Below are 17,398 nucleotides of genomic sequence, written 5' to 3'. Positions count from 1 at the left end.
AAAAGTAGTGAACTGGTTATTTTCCCTCCAAATGCATCCTGCCAGGAAAATAACAAACTATATACTGTTTTACACATCTGTTACACATTTACTTGCAACTTTGCCATCTGAACCCAAGACCTCAACAGACCTGAGAAAGCTCATCTGACATGCTGTCTGATACCTACTAACCTTGTGAAATTATTACAAGAATCCAAACTTTACTTTGTTCAGCCCACTGAAATCTAGTTAACTCTTGTGCTAATTGAGATGTATTGCTTACTTGTTGATTTATTTCTTTTGTGAACTTGGGAGATTTTTTAATGTTGTTGCTTGATGACTTGATAAATCCTAGGTCAGAACACTCTCAATATATTAGTTTGGAAAACTTTGAAAAGTCATTACCACAAATTTTAACTAATCTGTGGCCCCCTTACCTCCCTCCCCAACACCAAATTCAGTCTGTTATGCAGACAATGAAGACAAACAATTTGCTCAATTCTTATCTGTAGAAATACATTGGGAATCATTTTTCAAAGAGTTGCTTAAACACCTTTTACAGTATAATGTTAGCAGTAATGTACAGTCCTGGAGTTTGATCTTTTCTACAATTAATTTTTAGAATGAGTACACTGTTGGCAAGACCAACAATTATTACATATGCATGGCTGCACTGTTCACCAACAACATTGGTCTTATTGCCACTTAATATCTGTGCTGATAGATGCTAATGGCATCAAAAAGGCAATATCATAGCTCCAAAGTCTTATATATATATATTATATTAAAAATTATTGCCTTTGAAAGATTTAATTTGGGGGAATAATATAATGCAAAATCCAAATATGAACTATGAATGGCATTGACTTTGCTGCAGTTATTTCTTCTGAGTTCCATGATTAAATTACTTCTGTGTTTTTATTACCAGATATCCATCATTTTCTGTTTTCTATCCTTAAACTGTTTTGTAGCAAATGTTTGTTCATCTCCAAGCTACAGCTTATTTTTCAAAATCTACTTTGATATTGTCAAGTATATTGGAAAATTACAAAACTGGTGGAAGTGTCAATTTGCTGGAGGGTTTAATATTCCAATAACTCCATTATTGTAAATTTTCAGAAGACATAAAACCACTACGTATTATGATCGACTTAGAATTTTTCACAAACGCTGGAGATACATATTATATGATTCCACCTAATGAGCAGCACGGTGGCTCAGCAGTTTGCACTACAGCCTCACAACATAAGGGACCTGGGCTTGTTTTCACTCTGGGATGACTGTCTGTCTCTGTGGAATGTCTCTGTATTTCCAGTGTCTGTGTGAGTTTCAACCAGTTTTCTCTCATAGTCCAAAGGTGTGCAAGTTAGGCGGATTAGTCATGGGAAATGCAGTGTAACAGGGATAGGTTTGTGGGGTGGGCCTGGGTGGGATGCTGTTCAGAGGGTCGGTGTGGACTCAATGACCCAAATGGCCTGCTTCCACACTGTAGGGATTCTATGATACGATCTTCGGTGTTATGGATGTTTTCATTTAGGGAGCATCATACTGATAGTTCATTGTTTCAAGAATGATTTTCAACGTGCATGTAAATGAAACTAGAAAATCTTAACTCTTATGTAAAGAGCAGAATTAACTGGTCTTTGCAGATTTGATTATTGATTGAAGTTGTTTACATTTTTTATCTGTTTGCATATGATTGATACCATTGAAGTTGTTCAACTGTGATCACCATTATTGTGTTCTATTTTAGGAGGAAACATTATGTTCCAATGTTCCTGTGCTCAGAGTTTGGAAATGAAAGGAATGTGAGGTTGTGGATAGTTTGCAAGTACAGAGGAATCAAGTTTTTTTTTCTGGAAGAGGAGCATAATAAGTGTAGATTTGTAAGGGAACTGGATTATACCCGAAGATGTCCAAAGTTGTGCAGGTTAGGTAGATTGGCCATGGTAAATTGCCTATACTGTCCAGAGGTGTGCATGCTGGGTGGATTAGCCATGACATATGCAAGGTTCCAATGTGGGTATGAGGTGGATCTGGGTCGGGTGCTCTTTGGAGGGGCAGTGTGGATTTGATGGGCCAAATCACCTGTTTCCACACAGTGGTTATATGATAGGAAAAGGAAATGGTTTACAATGTCACCTGGCATGGTGATAATCAGGGGTTGGGGGTCAACAGCTCAGTGAAAATCGGGTTGAGAGAGAAGGAAGTGAGTTTCATGGATGATATGAGCTGGAGTATGGGTATGTGGAGATGATGGAAGGGAAATTAAGGAACATGCAAGTTCAAACATTAAATGGGCAGAGGTCTGGCTAAAGGGGAAAGCAATCTTGTGACAGACAGATGAACAGATGGTCTCAAACTGTGTACAGTTTTGGTCACCAGATTTTAAGCGCTTGGATTGGAGGTGGTGCAGTGAAGAATTATTCCATTGGTTCCTGGGATGAGAACACAGGGCAGAACTTCAGGACAAAAAATGTTGATCCTTCAGGACTGAGATGAAAATCAATTTCTTCACTCAGAGTTGTGCATCTTTGGAACTATATTTGAATTTCTTCAGTTAAGTGTATTTGAGGCTGAGACCTTTGTTCTTGAAAGGAATCAAGATCAAGTGGGAAGGTGGTGATGAGATAGAAGATCTGCCATGGCCGTGCTCAATGTTGGAAGATACTCCAGGGGATTGATATTTATACCTGCTCCTGTTTCTTCTATCCTTATAATTGAATTTGACAGTGATGATCAGAACCCAGCAGGGCTGGATATGTTCTGGCTAGACTTAGCAATGATTGTCTAAACCACTTATGTGCCATTGGAAATAAAAGAAACAAAAACAAAATCCTAAATATAAGCTTGGCAGTAGCTGTGTAAAGAGAAACAGTCAAGGTCTGTTTGCTGACCCTGGGTTATGATCTTAGATCAGTTTTATTGACATTTGTTCACGATTCTGATTTACCTGTTTACTTAGTCTCTAAACCCATCTTTTGTTTCTTTACTCACCCCTTTACGGTTTCTTTTCACCTGGGGTTCATGACTCCTTTAGTCACTCCATCCCTTCTGCCCTTCCACCTTTTTATGGACCTTCCCTTTAATTTCGCCTTCTCTCCATCATGAGGCATGTAGGAGAGCTTGAGAGCTGGGCCAGGTAAATAAAAAACATCTTCAGAATTCAGGGGATCAAATGTCAAAGGGAAAACCCCTCTGTCGAGGTTGTTGGGGCAATGGGTGCTGCCTCGTGTGGTCAAGACCCCTTCGATGGTCCATGACACCATCTCAATGATCTACATCTGTCAAAGGGAAAATGTTTAAAGCTATATTAAAGATGTTCTAAGAGGGGACTTGGTAACGTTTTTAGTAATGGCAGAGCCAAGACATTTAACAAATATATTGGAGTTCTTTAAAGATGTAATTTGTGCTGTAGATAAAGGGAAACCAGTGGATACATTGCATTTAGATTTCCAGAAGACATTTGATAAAGTACCACATGAAAGATTATTGCAGAAATAAAAGCTCCTGGTGTAAGGAGGAAATGTATTTGATAGTAGATTTGCTCACTAATGGGAAGCAGTGAGTATGAACAGGTGGGTTTTTTCACAAGTAGTCTGTCACAGGAGTTGGCGCTGGAGCCTCAAACTCTTTACAAGTTATGTAAGTGAATCATAGGTATGCTAGATAAATTTACTAATGACACAAAGGCCAGAAAATGAGTTGTGTAATGAACATAATGATTCTTCAAAGCAATATAGACTGTTCAAGTGAGTGGACAAAGCTCTGGACAATGGAATTTAATGTGGAAAATATGAAATTTCCATTTTGGTAGAACACAAAAGAATATATATTTAAATGGTGAGATGTTGCAGATCACTGAGATGTAGAAAGATCTGGGTGTCCTAGAGCATGAATCACAGAAGGTTACTTTGCAGGTGCAGCAGTAGTCAGGAAAGCTATTAGAATGCCATGGCAGATTGTGAGGGGAATTGAAAACAAGAGTGGGGAGGCTGTGTTTCAATAATACAGGGTGTTGGAGGATTGCATTTGTATGTAGTACTAGTGACCATTCTCTCAAAGATGATAATGTATTGGAAGCCGGTTGGAGAAGAGAAACTAGACTAATATCTGGACTGAACTGATTGCCTTATAAGGACAGTTATACAAGTTAGGGCTGTATCATCTGGAGTTTAGAAGAGTCAGAGGTGACTTAATTGAAGCAAATGAATGTACTCTAGCCAGATTTGCAGACATTTCAAAAATAGGTGGAAAGGCAGGTTGAGAGAGGGATACAAAGAGTTTACAGAAAGATATTGATAGATTAAGTGGCAAGAAAGTTGGTAAATGGAGTATAATGTGGGAAAGTGTGAAGTTGTTCAATTTGGAGGGGAAAACTAAAGAACAGAATATTATTTAAATGATGAAAAACTGCAGAAAGCTGCACCACAGAAGGACTTGAGTGCACTCTCTCACACAGAAAATTGGCAAGCACATGCAGAGTTAATGAGGAAGGCTAATGGAATGTTGGCCCTTATTTCAAGGGGATTGGTGTATAGAGTAGAGAAGCCTGACTGCAACTGTGCAAGGTACTGGTGAGACCACATCTGGAGTACTGTGAGCACTTTTGATCTCTTTATTGAAGGAAAGATATCATTTCATTGGTGGCTATTCAAATAAAGTTCACATAGATGATCTGTGCATAGAGGGATTGCCTTATGAGCATAGATTAAACAAGTTGGGACTATACTCACTGGAGTTTGAAGAATTAGAGGTGGTCTCATTGAAACATTTTGGATTCTTAAGGGGCTTAACAGGGTAAATGCTGTGAAAAAGTTTTCCTTCATGGGAGAATCTGGGATCAGAGGGCATAGTCTAAGAATAAAAGGGTGCAATTTAAGACTGAGATTAAAAAGAATTTCTTCTCTCAAAGTTGAGTGTCTTTGGAATTCCTTGTCACAAAGAGCTGTGGGGGAAATGTCCTTGGCTGACATAGATACTTGATCAATAGGGGAATTAATGTGGATCAATACGGGGAAATGGCATATATGTGGACTTGAGGAATATTGGATCAGCTATGATCATATTGAATGGCAGAATAGGCTTGAGAGGCCGAATAGCCTACTCCTGTTCTTATTTCTTATGACTTTCTGGAAACATATAAGATACTGAGGGGACTTGACAGGGTGAATGCTGAAATTATGTTTCCTCTTGTGAGAGAACTAGAACTTAGTCAGAAATCATAGTTTAAAAATAAGGGAGTGTATGTTTAAAATAGAGATTTTTTTTTTCTTTGAGATTTGAGGGTCTTGGAATTCCTTTTCTCAAATGGCAATGGATGCAGAATCTTTAAATATTTTTAAGCAGAGATAGATTGTTGATTATTACCAGGATGAAAGGTTACAGGAGTTACGAAGGAATGTAGAGTGGAGGTTAAAAATCAGGTCAATTTTTTTGAAAAATAATTAAATTTCCATGAGATCATTCATTATTCTGACCATATCTAACATTGTTTTTTTTTCTCCTATTTATTCATGCATGGAATCTGGACAATATTTATTTTCAGGTTTACAAAACCTGAAGACTTTGCTTTTGCACATCATATCTGTATTTGCACTCCTTGGATGTGAAGCTACAAAGGGGAATTCCTATGGTGTGAGTGTAAGGGCTGCATTTTCACTACCAAAATGGGTACTCAAGTCTGGAAGTTTTGCACCTCAGCAACAGTTTTGGTTCTGAGAAGACAAGGGCCAAGACTGGCTAGCTAGAAGACACACATTGGTTCTGTGGGACTCAATTCCAGTTGTAATAAAAGCAATTAAGATCTCTATCTATTTTTCTTTACTACTCGCTAGCATATATTCACTCTCCAGAGTCACTCCATGCCAACTCTTTGACAAATCACCCAGTATTCAGCATTGACAGAATCTTGGAGCCATAAAGAGATGAAATAAATTAAACTTCTACAAATCATGGAGAGCTCTCGCTCTAGACTTGCTGGTGAAAAAGCTCACATTCATGAAACTCATGGAAAGCTTTTAATTCTTAAATGATGAATTTATTATAAAAACAAACAAATCTATTCATATCCCCACATCAGTAATAGCCTAATCTTTTAGATTTATGAAGCTGTTATGTAAGTTGTTTTCAGGGATCATTGACAGTAACAGCCAGACTGGTTCACCAGTTCTGTGAGTAGGCTAGTTAAAAAAATCTTCACATCATGTTAGTTAATCAGATCATATCCACCCTTCAGAATTTTTTTGAATTCATGACTCCCACATTGCAAGTTTACGCTCTTGCAGTAATTAAAACAAAGTCTCTTTGAATTATAGACTCCCAGAGACCACTTGGCCCATCAGTCTTTGCTGGCTAAAAAATGAGTCTCTCAGCCTGATCCCACATTGCAGCTTTTACTCCTTATTCCTATACTATGACACTTAAAGTGTATATCCAGGCATCTTTTTAAAAGAGTTAAGGATTTCTGCCTCGGCTACCATTTTAGATGGTGAATTTCCTCCAAATGAAAGTTTTTCTGCTGATCGCCTCTAAATCTCATATTAGTCACTTTAAATCTATGTCCCCCTAGTCACTGACCTCTTTGCTAAAGTAAATAGTGTATCTCCATCCATTCTATCTAGTCCCCTAGCCACCTTGAACATCTCAACCAGATTTATTTGATTACTGAATTCAATGATCCTGCTGAGATGAGGGTTCTTACATAAATGAATAACACTCCATCCCCTTTAGCCTGTCAGCAAAATATAGATCCCTCAGAGGTGGGCTCTAAGTCCAGTCTGGCATTTTTATAAGTCTGCAGTGTCAGGATGACATCATGAAAGTTCAGCTGTAATAGTGTTACTGGGAACAAGGACATCAAAGATGAAGGAGAGTGAGTTAATAGATAACAACCACAATAATATCAGGACAATGAATAGTCAATAACTAGACAACCGGAGATTTTAAAGTATCAATGACAATGGCTTGGGACTGAGCTTTATCCAGTAGTAATTGCAGAAGAAAATTTGACTCGAGGATAACGGGATGAAACTAGTGAGGAATAGAAGGATTGATCAAAGATGGTGTTTCCTGTATTTGGAGCTGTTGCAATAGTCGCGTCATGTGAGATGGGAAGGTCAAGGTGATGCTGAATATGGATTGGAGAACTTAAATGAAACGGTAGAAAATGGGATATCTGCAGAGTGAATTTAGAAGGAGAGAGAGCAAGATAAAGATGGATGTGGAGGGATTGGCCAGTGCAGATACTAAGAGAGGAAGGGATTGAGAAACTCATGGGTAGATTTTGGGTTGGTACCAAATACATAATCATATTTCAGAATTTGATTTTTCTTAAAAAAAATCAATCTCGTAAAATATTAACAATGTCTAATTAGATTCTCAAGAGCAATTAAAGTATATCCATAGCAACACAACATAAACAGTTAAGTATACAGTCTTGCCTTGTTAATCCTGAGCAAATTTAGAAACAGACAGATGGTCTGAGCTTGGATAGATCACCTTTATCATGTAACAAAAACTCAAGCTCAATTCTTGTTACAGCTCAGTAAATGATTGAAAGGAGGAGAAGAAATTAAATGGAGGAATTAATTGCATTACACCCATGGAAATGAGGTAATCTGGAGTAAAGGGTAGAAGATGCATAATAGGATAAGGAAACTGGATAGGACCACTGACCACCCTGTCTAAGAGGTGTCTGTACTCTTGCTCACCATAAAGTAGGTTTGCTGCCACCATCTTCTTTTAGGGATTCATAGAGCCTGCTTAGATTGACCATATGCTCGTCTGAAAAGTTCTTGTGTTAAACAGGAGAGAGTTTATTTCATGTTTACAATGAAATGCAAGTTACACTGGTACCTTAGACAATGACTGGAGTTTTCTCCAACCTGAACAACATGGACTGAAGTGAAAAAGTTTGGAAAGTCTTGATGTCAAGAAATTTAACTTTATCTAACCGGTCTTTTCCTGTTAATATCTTGAAGACTTCTATCAGATCAGCTCCTTACACTTCCAAATTTTAGAGAAAACAGGCCTAATTTGTACAATTGCTCCTCACAACTAATCCCTCAAGACCAAGTACATATAAACATCTCCCACAAAGGCCAACAGATCCTTCCTGAGGTGTGGTATCCATTGTAGTGTTAAGGAAGTTGAGGGGAGTTTGGGGGGAATTTGGTGTTGTAGATTTGAGGTAACGACCTGAGATACTGAAAATTAAAGGACTTTGAATTGCTTGTAAGTTGCTCAGCAACCACAAACCACGTCCCTCACCACCCGACGCCTGGAGGAAAAACGCCTCATCTTCTGCCTCGGAACACTTCAACCCCATCAATGTGGACTTCACCAGTTTCCTCATTTCCCCTCACCCCACCTTACCTCAGTTTCAATCTTCCAGCTCATCACTGTCCTCATGATCTGTCCTACCTGCCAATCCTCCTTTCCACCTATCCACTCCACCCTCCCCTCTGACCTATCACCTCCATCCCCACCCCCATCCAGCTATTGTACTCTTTGCTACCTTCCCCACCCTCCTCTCTGACCTATCACCTCCATCCCCACCCCCATTCATCTATTGTACTCTTTGCTACCTTCTCCCCAGTCCCCCATTTATCTCTCCACCCTGGAGGCTTCCTGTCACTATTCCTGGTAAAGGGCTTTTGCCCAAAACGTCGATTTTCCTGCTCCTCGGATGCTGCCTGACCTGCTGTGCTTTTCCAGCACCACTCTGATCTAAACCACAAACCAATGCCTCTTGCAGCACATAAGTGGCACAGCTGGCACTTCTGTGCACATTCCACCATCCACCATGTACCAGGCTCAACACAAGCCAGACAGTACCGGGTTCAAGTCCATTAGAATTGGGTGTAGTGGTCATACCTTGATTAAAATTATTGCTGCTACCCATGAAAATACTTCATTTCTGTTCCAAGTGTCACATGCAGATTCTGATTGTTTGGTTTGGGTATTTTTTAGTGTTAGTGAATAAAGTTGAATGTTTTGAATTGTTTGAAGTCATGATGGTGCTATTTTGAACAACAATGAGATGCTAGGCCAGAGTAGGGATTGGGGAAGAGAGCAGCCATTACTTAAAGGGTTGTAAGAGGGAAAGTGGCTAAGGACAAGTAATTTGGGTGGCCTGGTGCCTACACCATGATCAGTGGTGCGATGTGCAGTTGTACGTGCGAGGTAGCCTCAGCTGTGCCACTTAAGTGTTGTGTGAGGAATTTGTTTGTGGATGCTGAGTCACTGGACTGCAAATGCTCGACTGGCTCCTTAACTGGAGCTCAAAAGATTAAGTAGACATCAGATGCCATAAGACCATAAGACATAGGAGTGGAAGTAAGGCCATTCGGCCCATCGAGTCCACTCCGCCATTCAATCATGGCTGATGGGCATTTCAACCCCACTTACCCGCATTCTCCCCGTAGCCCTTAATTCCTCGAGACAACAAGAATCTATCAATCTCTGCCTTGAAGACATTTAGCGTCCCGGCCTCCACTGCACTCTGCGGCAATGAATTCCACAGGCCCACCACTCTCTGGCTGAAGAAATGTCTCCGCATTTCTGTTCTGAATTGACCCCCTCTAATACTAAGGCTGTGTCCACGGGTCCTAGTCTCCTCACCTAACGGAAATAATTTCCTAGCGTCCACCCTTTCCAAGCCATGCCTTATCTTGTACGTCTCTATTAAGTCTCCCCTTAATCTTCTAAACTCCAATGAATACAATCCCAGGATCCTCAGCCGTTCCTCATATGTTAGACCTACCATTCCAGGGATCATCCGTGTGAATCTCTGCTAGACACGTTCCAGTGCCAGTATGTCCTTCCTGAGGTGTGGGGACCAAAACTGGACACAGTACTCCAAATGGGGCCTAACCAGAGCTTTATAAAGTCTCAGTAGCACAAGGGTGCTTTTATATTCCAACCCTCTTGAGATAAGTGACAACATTGCATTCGCTTTCTTAATCATGGACTCAACCTGCATGTTGACCTTTAGAGAATCCTCGACGAGCACTCCCAGATCCCTTTGTACTTTGGCTTTACGAATTTTCTCACCGTTTAGAAAGTAGTCTGTGCTTTTATTCTTTTTGCCAAAGTGCAAGACCTTGCATTTGTTCACATTGAATTCCATCAGCCATTTCCTGGACCACTCTCCCAAACTGTCTAGATCCTTCTGAAGCCTCCTCACTTCCTCAGTACTACCTGCCTGTTCACCTAACTTTGTATCATCTGCAAACTTCACTAGAATGCCCCCAGTCCCTTCATCCAGATCATTAATATATAATGCGAACAGCTGTGGCCCCAACACTGAACCCTGCGGGACACCGCTCATCACCGGCTGCCATTCTGAAAAAGAACCTTTTATCCCAACTCTCTGCCTTCTGTCAGACAGCCAATCCTCAATCCATCCCAGTAGCTCACCTCGAACAACATGGGCCCTCACCTTGCTCAGCAGCCTCCCGTGTGGCACCTTATCAAAGGCCTTTTGGAAGTCTAGATAGACCACATCCACTGGGTTTCCCTGGTCTAACCTACTTGTCACCTCTTCAAAGAATACCAACAGGTTTGTCAGGCATGACCTCCCCTTACTAAATCCATGTTGACTTGTTCTAATCAGACTCTGCTCTAAGAATTTAAAAACCTCATCCTTAATGATGGATTCTAGAATTTTACCAACAACCGAGGTTAGGCTAATTGGCCTATAATTTTCCATCTTTTGTCTTGATCCTTTCTTGAACAATAGGGTTACAACAGCGATCTTCCAATCATTCGGGACTTTCCCTAACTCCAGTGACTCTTGAAAGATCTCAACCAATGCCTCCGGTATTTCCTCAGCCACCTCTCTCAGAACTCTAGGATGTATCCCATCGGGGCCAGGAGATTTATCAATTTTAAGACCTTTTAGCTTTTCTAGCACTATCTCTTTTGTAATGGCAACCATACTCAACTCAGCCCCCTGACTCCCTTTAATTGTTGGGATATTATTCATGCCAGCATATGCTGGAGTGGCAAGTACTTTTAGCAGGTGAAGAGAAGAATCTGGTGAGCACTGGATGAGAGGGGAGCCACAGGTAGGTAGTAAATGATGCAAGTTTGACATGATCATAATGAGAAAACTCGCTATGTCTCATGGAGAGAAACTCTCCAAGAAGCTCGACAAAAAAATGACAGCCAAAATATTTGAAGAACCTGCCCTTAGAAAATCACATTACAATTAGGTGACTCAGCATTGCTTTGTGGAAAAGAAATCATTTGATAAATTTATGAGTATTCTTTGAGAATATAAAAGGTGAATAAGGGGAAATCAATAGAAATGGATGATGAAAGCTGATAGAAAAAAAATAGAAAATACCGAACTGGTCTAGGAAAAATATAAACTTGACAACTTTGGCAGAAGGGATAGAATAGAAAAATATTCAAATAGAGATATGTAGCAGTATTTTGGAATGAGGATGAAACTAGGAATCACAAACAGCATGCATTAACAGCAAGTAATGAAGATTACAAATGAAATGTTGGCCTGTGTTGCAAGAAAAATAGCATTTTCAACTGGGAACTCTTGTTTCAAGCATACATAGTGTTAGAGAGATCTTGACTAGAGTACTGCATACAAGTTTGGCTCTGTACTCCAGGATAGAAAAACTGGAATTGGAGACAATATAAAGATGATTCACTAGGGTGTGCCATGAAGAAAGGTTGTGTGGGTATGGTCTGTACTCATTGGAGTTTAGAAGAAGAGGTGATTTTATTAAATGACTCTAGGGAGCTTGATAGGTTAGATCCTAGGATGGAATTTGTCCAGCCATGGAGGTGGCAAGAAGGGACAATTATTGAGTGAGTTGGTCCTGCTAAGATGCTCACCCCTTTCCACCAGCTCAACAGTTACGTTCTGGGTTAGAAGTCCACAGGAACTTTCTAGACCCACTTCCAATTAAGGCCCTTCGGTGGCCAATTAATTGCCATGGAAGAGCCTCAACTTACCACCTCCCTCATTGCCTGCGGGGAAGGCAGATGAGAAAGGAAGTTAGTTGCCTCCCCAAGAAACCATGGAAACCTAGCTGCTGGTATGAGGGTGTCTCTAATTTATCTGATTTTGTACAATCATGAGCACACTGGCAGGTAACAGGGTGGCCTCTGAAAGTCATGTCACTGTTTCTGCCTCTGACCATCCAACTTCTCTCTCCTTGCAACCGCTCCCATGTGACAAGGTGAAAATAATCAGTAGCATCAGTATCATAATGAGGAAGATTGTCCAGGTATGTTCTGTGCACATAAATGCAGGACACATCCAACATGGCTAATTACCATCCCATCAGTTTACTCCCAATCATTTGGAAAATGATGGAAGGTGCCATGAACAGTGCTATTAAATGGCACTTGCAAAGGAATAATCTGTGTATTCATGTTCAATTTGGGTTCTGCCAAGAGCCGTCTGCTTCTAACCTCATTGCAGTCTTGTTCCAAACATGGACAAAAGAGCTGAACTCCAGAAGAGAGGTGAAAGTGACTGCCCTTGACGTTATGGAAGCATTTGACTAAGTTCAGCATCAAGGAGCCCCAGTAAAACTGAAGTCAGTGGGAATGATTCTCTGCTGGTTGAAGACAAAGTCAGCTCAAAGGAAGATGATTGTGGCTGTTGGAAGTCAATCTTCTCATTTCCAGGATGTCACTGCAGGAGTACTTGCCCAACTATCTTCAACAACTACTTCAATGACTTTCTTTTCATCATTAGGTCAGAAGTGGAGATGTTTGCTGATGATTGAAAAATATATATCCATGTACCTCAGTGGGAGCTTATGCCACCCATACGATGCACTGCAGTAATTCACTACGTCTCCTGTGATAACATCCTCCAAACTGTAATCTCTGCTATCTAGAAGTACTTGAGAACATTATCAGCAGCAAGTTCCACTCAAAGTCATATAGCCATCCTGACCTGGAATTATTTTGCCATTTCTTCATTGTTGCTAGGTCTTAATTCCTGAAATTCCCTACCTAACAGGACTGTGGGTATCTCCACACTGAAGGACTGCAGTAGTTCAAGAAGAAAACTCACCACCACCTTATCTTGGGCAGTTAGGAATTGGTGATAAATGCTAGCAACATATCCAATCCATGAACAACAAAGCCCTTATTTTCCAACTGCTGGATCCACTGAGGAAAAGGTTTTGATTGGTGTTCCGGGCTTCTGGGTTCTATACAGCAATGTAACGGCCTGAAATTGACTGAGAAACTTGTTTGTACTCTACCCATCAGCTCTTAGTGAACTGATTGACATGTGTCAGGTTGTGTTAACTCAGCCGTTGTGTGTTAGTCAGTACCTGATGCACCACCCCACCGTGCTCTCAGACTTGGGGTGAAGTATTTGCATTTTTATTCCCTCGAGAATTTTTTGGGGAAAATCTAGAATCAGGGATTCAATTTAAAAATAAGGATGCTCCCATTTAAGACCAAAGCTAGAAGAAATTTCTTCTGAGGATCATTAGTCCTTAAAGTACACGAGAGAGCAATGGAGGCTGGGACTTTTGAAGACAATGCATTCAATCCTGCGATGGACAGATTTTTGTTCTTCTGTATAAGGGAGTGACAACTGTGCGGGTCAGGGAGAAAATGCATAGTCACATCACCACAGTCTTATTGAATGGCAGGAGTATTTAAGAGGCCAAATGGTCTACTTCACTTATTTCTTAATCTTGTTTTAAATATAGTCTTTAGTTTATCTAAATTACAGTTCTTTGCATCACTTATGTTGCAATATTTTAAGAGTCTAAAATTTGCAAAGTGATGATAGAAGTTAGAATGTATACCTGTACATGCTGTATAATTGACCCTTGAATTTATTTAACTTTATTTTCAGGCCATGTTTAGCCTATGCATGGTGGAAAGTGTGGCTGAGGAGGTGAGCCTACATGGAGTGACCAGTCTGGGTCTGAAACAAGCTCTGGAGTTTGCATACACAGGCCAGGTACAGATTGATTTTAATCTTCCAAAGCAAACAGTTATTCAGTTGAATCCTTGTTGGGAATTAATTAAAAGCTAATAAATACCAAGTCTGTAATAAGGAAACATATGTTTAGCTCAATTGTAACAGCGTTTCACAGGAAATTGTAACTCATGGCTGGGTTATGAGTATTTCTCCGAGCCAATTATGTTCAAATAATGTATCAAAACTCACATTGCAATCTGTGAGGTAATGAGCCAGAACAATTCCAGACTCTGGGTAATCACTAACTTTCCACATCTGTAGTTTGCATTGATGGTTAAAACAAAAGTTCTTTGGATACTGAAAAGCTTTTTTTAAAAAAGTGCTGCAAATACTCAGATCTGGCAGCATCTGTGGAGAGACGGAGTTAATGTCCAATATGGTGAGTGTATGTTCATGACAATATTGCATGAAATGGAACAATCTCTTCAGAATTCCAATATGGAGGTGGAGGGGAAGAGGTGTTTGCTGATGAGATACCAAATGGCAAGGTTGCAATGGCAACAAAGGAACTGGGACAATGTATCTCTGTTGCATTTCTCATCGTACAATTTTCCATCTCTTCCTTTTTGCTAAACAAAAGATTTTCCCTCACTGAAGTTGAGATGGCCCTCAACCATATCCAACTCATTGTTCTGCACATCTGCTGTCTCCCTTCTCTCCAAAAAACAGAGACAGGTTTCCCTTTTTCCTCCCTTTCCATCCCACTGGCCTCTACATTGAGGATCATCCACAGCCATTTCTGCCATTTCCACAATGATGCCAACTCAAAATACCTGAAATCCTCTGCTTTTGGCATTTTAAAGGGTCTGCAACATCCTAACTCACTGCTCAGTCACCCTCAATACTTCATTGTCTTCTCACTTTCTGTGCTATTAGAGAAGGTAAAGCACTTACCTTTTCACCTCCTGTCTCTTCTCTGTTCAAAGATCTAGCACTCCTTTCATGCGAGGGTGTGATTTACTTTTAATTTTTTCAATTTTGTATATTGAATACACTCATAATGTAGTCACCTCTACATTGACATGTCCAATAATGACCTTCATGGAAGGAAATCGGTCATCCTCATCTGGTTTAAATACCAAAATTGGGAGAGCGGTCTCTGAGTAGTCACACAACAGCCTGATGGAGTCATACTCATGGAATCATACTTTACCCTGTCACAGATATTGCCATCACCATCCCTGGATGTGTCCTGTCCCACTGACAGGACAGACCTGGCAGAAGTGTGGCACAGTGGTGCACAGTCAGGAGGGAGTTGTCCTGGGTGACCTCAGTATTGACTTCAGACTTCATCAAGTCTCATGCTATCAGTTTGAATATGGGAAAGGAAACCTCCTGCTGAATACCACAACCATCCTCCCTCAGTCAATGATGAATTAGTCCAAATTGAGCCACGGAGTGTGTCAAGGGCATAAAATGTACTCTGGGTGGAGGATATCAACCAAGAGTAGCTCAGAGGCAGCACTACTGATGGGGCTGGTTGGGTCCTAAAGGTTATAGCTGCTAGACTGAGTCTGCATCAGGTGGTGAGGGAACCAAGAAGAGGAATAAAACGTTCTTGACCTTGTTCTCAATCTGGCTGCTGCAGATGCATCTGTTCATGACCGAATCAGTAAGAGTGACCACCGCAAACTCCCACTCTGCCATCATCATTAAGCCAGGAGAACAGCCCTGGTTCAATGGAGGACATGCCAGGAGTAGCACCAACGTACTTAGATGTTGTGGCCATTTCGGAGACGTGGGTAGAGCAGGGACAGGAATGATACCCTGAGGATACCCTGTCTAATGATGGAGTTGGCTGCCTATCCCTACATGTCAACTGACCTGGAGCAGCATTACAATTAAACATGCCAGTGAACTCCAAGGACAGCTTTGAAGTGGAGAACTGTGGTCTTAGTGAATTGGGGGTATGTCATAATGATGTGGCGAGGCTGGTGTATGTCTGAAAACCATATCTATAGGGGGGTGTGCAGCTAGTTGCTGACCATAGAATGTACACATAGATGTTGGAGACTGCAGTTCACATGGAAGCTTGAGGAATCCATCAGTGACCTGGAGCCACTACATATTGACTCTGACTATCACATCTGGAACTATTGCCTTTTAGTTTCTCTGTGGGAAGTGAGAATAGGAAGTTGCATATAAATGAGGTGGGATGGTGGACTAATGAGATGCACATACATGCTAATAGGCCTCTTACAAGAGAGCTCACAAGCCAGATTCTCATCTTGCAGTTCAAACTTTGGATGAAAAGTCCAACTTTTTTGTTCTCTGTCTGATTTCATTTATCCAAACTTGTACCATTTTCCCCAACTGACTCTCCATTGCTGACATTGTTCAGGGGCTGGGAAAGTTCAGCCTTTTTTTTGCTGTCCTACAACTATTTCTCATTATGCACTTTTTGTTCCATTGCATGTTGTAATTTAATCTCTCCTCCCATCAACCCCCTATCCCAGACCTCCCCTTTCATTGTTCCTCCCCCTCTCTGCTTTCAATGGCATAAAACCCATCGTATTTATACCTTTTCTTAGCTTCCAAGAAGTTGTATTCAATTCGAAATGTTAACTATGCTTCATTCTCCGCAAATGCTACCAGATGTGTTGGATAATACTAGCATTGTCAGTTTTATTGAATTTGGTTGTTCCCATTAAATTTTATGTAGTAGTTGAGAACCATCACAAGCTGCGGTTATTCTGCTAATAATGGTACATTCTATTTTTGAGTCTCAGTGGTAATCTAAAAGGCCTGGACCTCAAAGTCTAATAAGAAACAATTGAAAAAGTTCATTGCAAGCTGACTATTAGTTTAACAAATTGTAATTATGAAAAAAAGCAATTTTGTCAGCAACTGGAATCATGGTGAACTTTTGAATTATTTCTGCATCGTGAAATGAATGAAGCTTGGAATTATGACAATATAGAGTCTGTATTCATAAGAGTTTTTAAAAGGTTTCATTATTGATCCAGTGATGGTTCCAAAAAAAGTCACATCATATGCTTGCTTCTGGTAGGCATTCATATTCAAGTTGAATGTTTTGTTTTGAATGAATCATGGAGCAAACAAGTTATATTTGAAATGGTGAAAGATTCTAATGATATGACCCTATATAATTATTCAAAGTTTTTCATAAGTGATTCAAAACAGAAATTACAAGCTTTAGATGGAGAGCATCTCTCTAGGATCTCAGCACAAAGAGGCAAGAATCATGTACCCATGTACAGGCATAGAATTTTACCTAAACCCTGTGCAGTAAGTTCAGTGTTATAAACGTTTTAGGCATAATCAAAGTAATTTGGTCTGTTTGTTAAAGATTTCTCACCAACCTGCCATTTTGTATTGCCAGGAGTTTAATGTTTTGTAAAATATGATAAAGCACTGACCTTTTGTGTCCAATTCTCAGCAATACACTTTAAGACTTTCTTGTCACTTTAG

At 40.3% G+C, this 17,398-nt stretch overlaps 1 protein-coding gene across 1 annotated transcript in view; it reads left to right on the top strand.

Moving 5' to 3' along the window:
* The window catches only part of klhl32 (kelch-like family member 32), a 307,588-nt gene that overhangs the window by 84,049 nt on the left and 206,141 nt on the right, over positions 1–17,398 (top strand). Inside the window, exon 4 of the mRNA XM_072554905.1 lies at positions 13,838–13,945. Coding sequence (XP_072411006.1) covers positions 13,838–13,945 — 108 coding nt within the window. The remainder of the gene's footprint in view (positions 1–13,837; positions 13,946–17,398) is intronic.

This window comes from Chiloscyllium punctatum, chromosome 3 (assembly GCF_047496795.1).
Source record: "Chiloscyllium punctatum isolate Juve2018m chromosome 3, sChiPun1.3, whole genome shotgun sequence".
NCBI classification, from domain to species: domain Eukaryota; kingdom Metazoa; phylum Chordata; class Chondrichthyes; order Orectolobiformes; family Hemiscylliidae; genus Chiloscyllium; species Chiloscyllium punctatum.
This window is presented reverse-complemented; position numbering and strand designations above follow the sequence as displayed.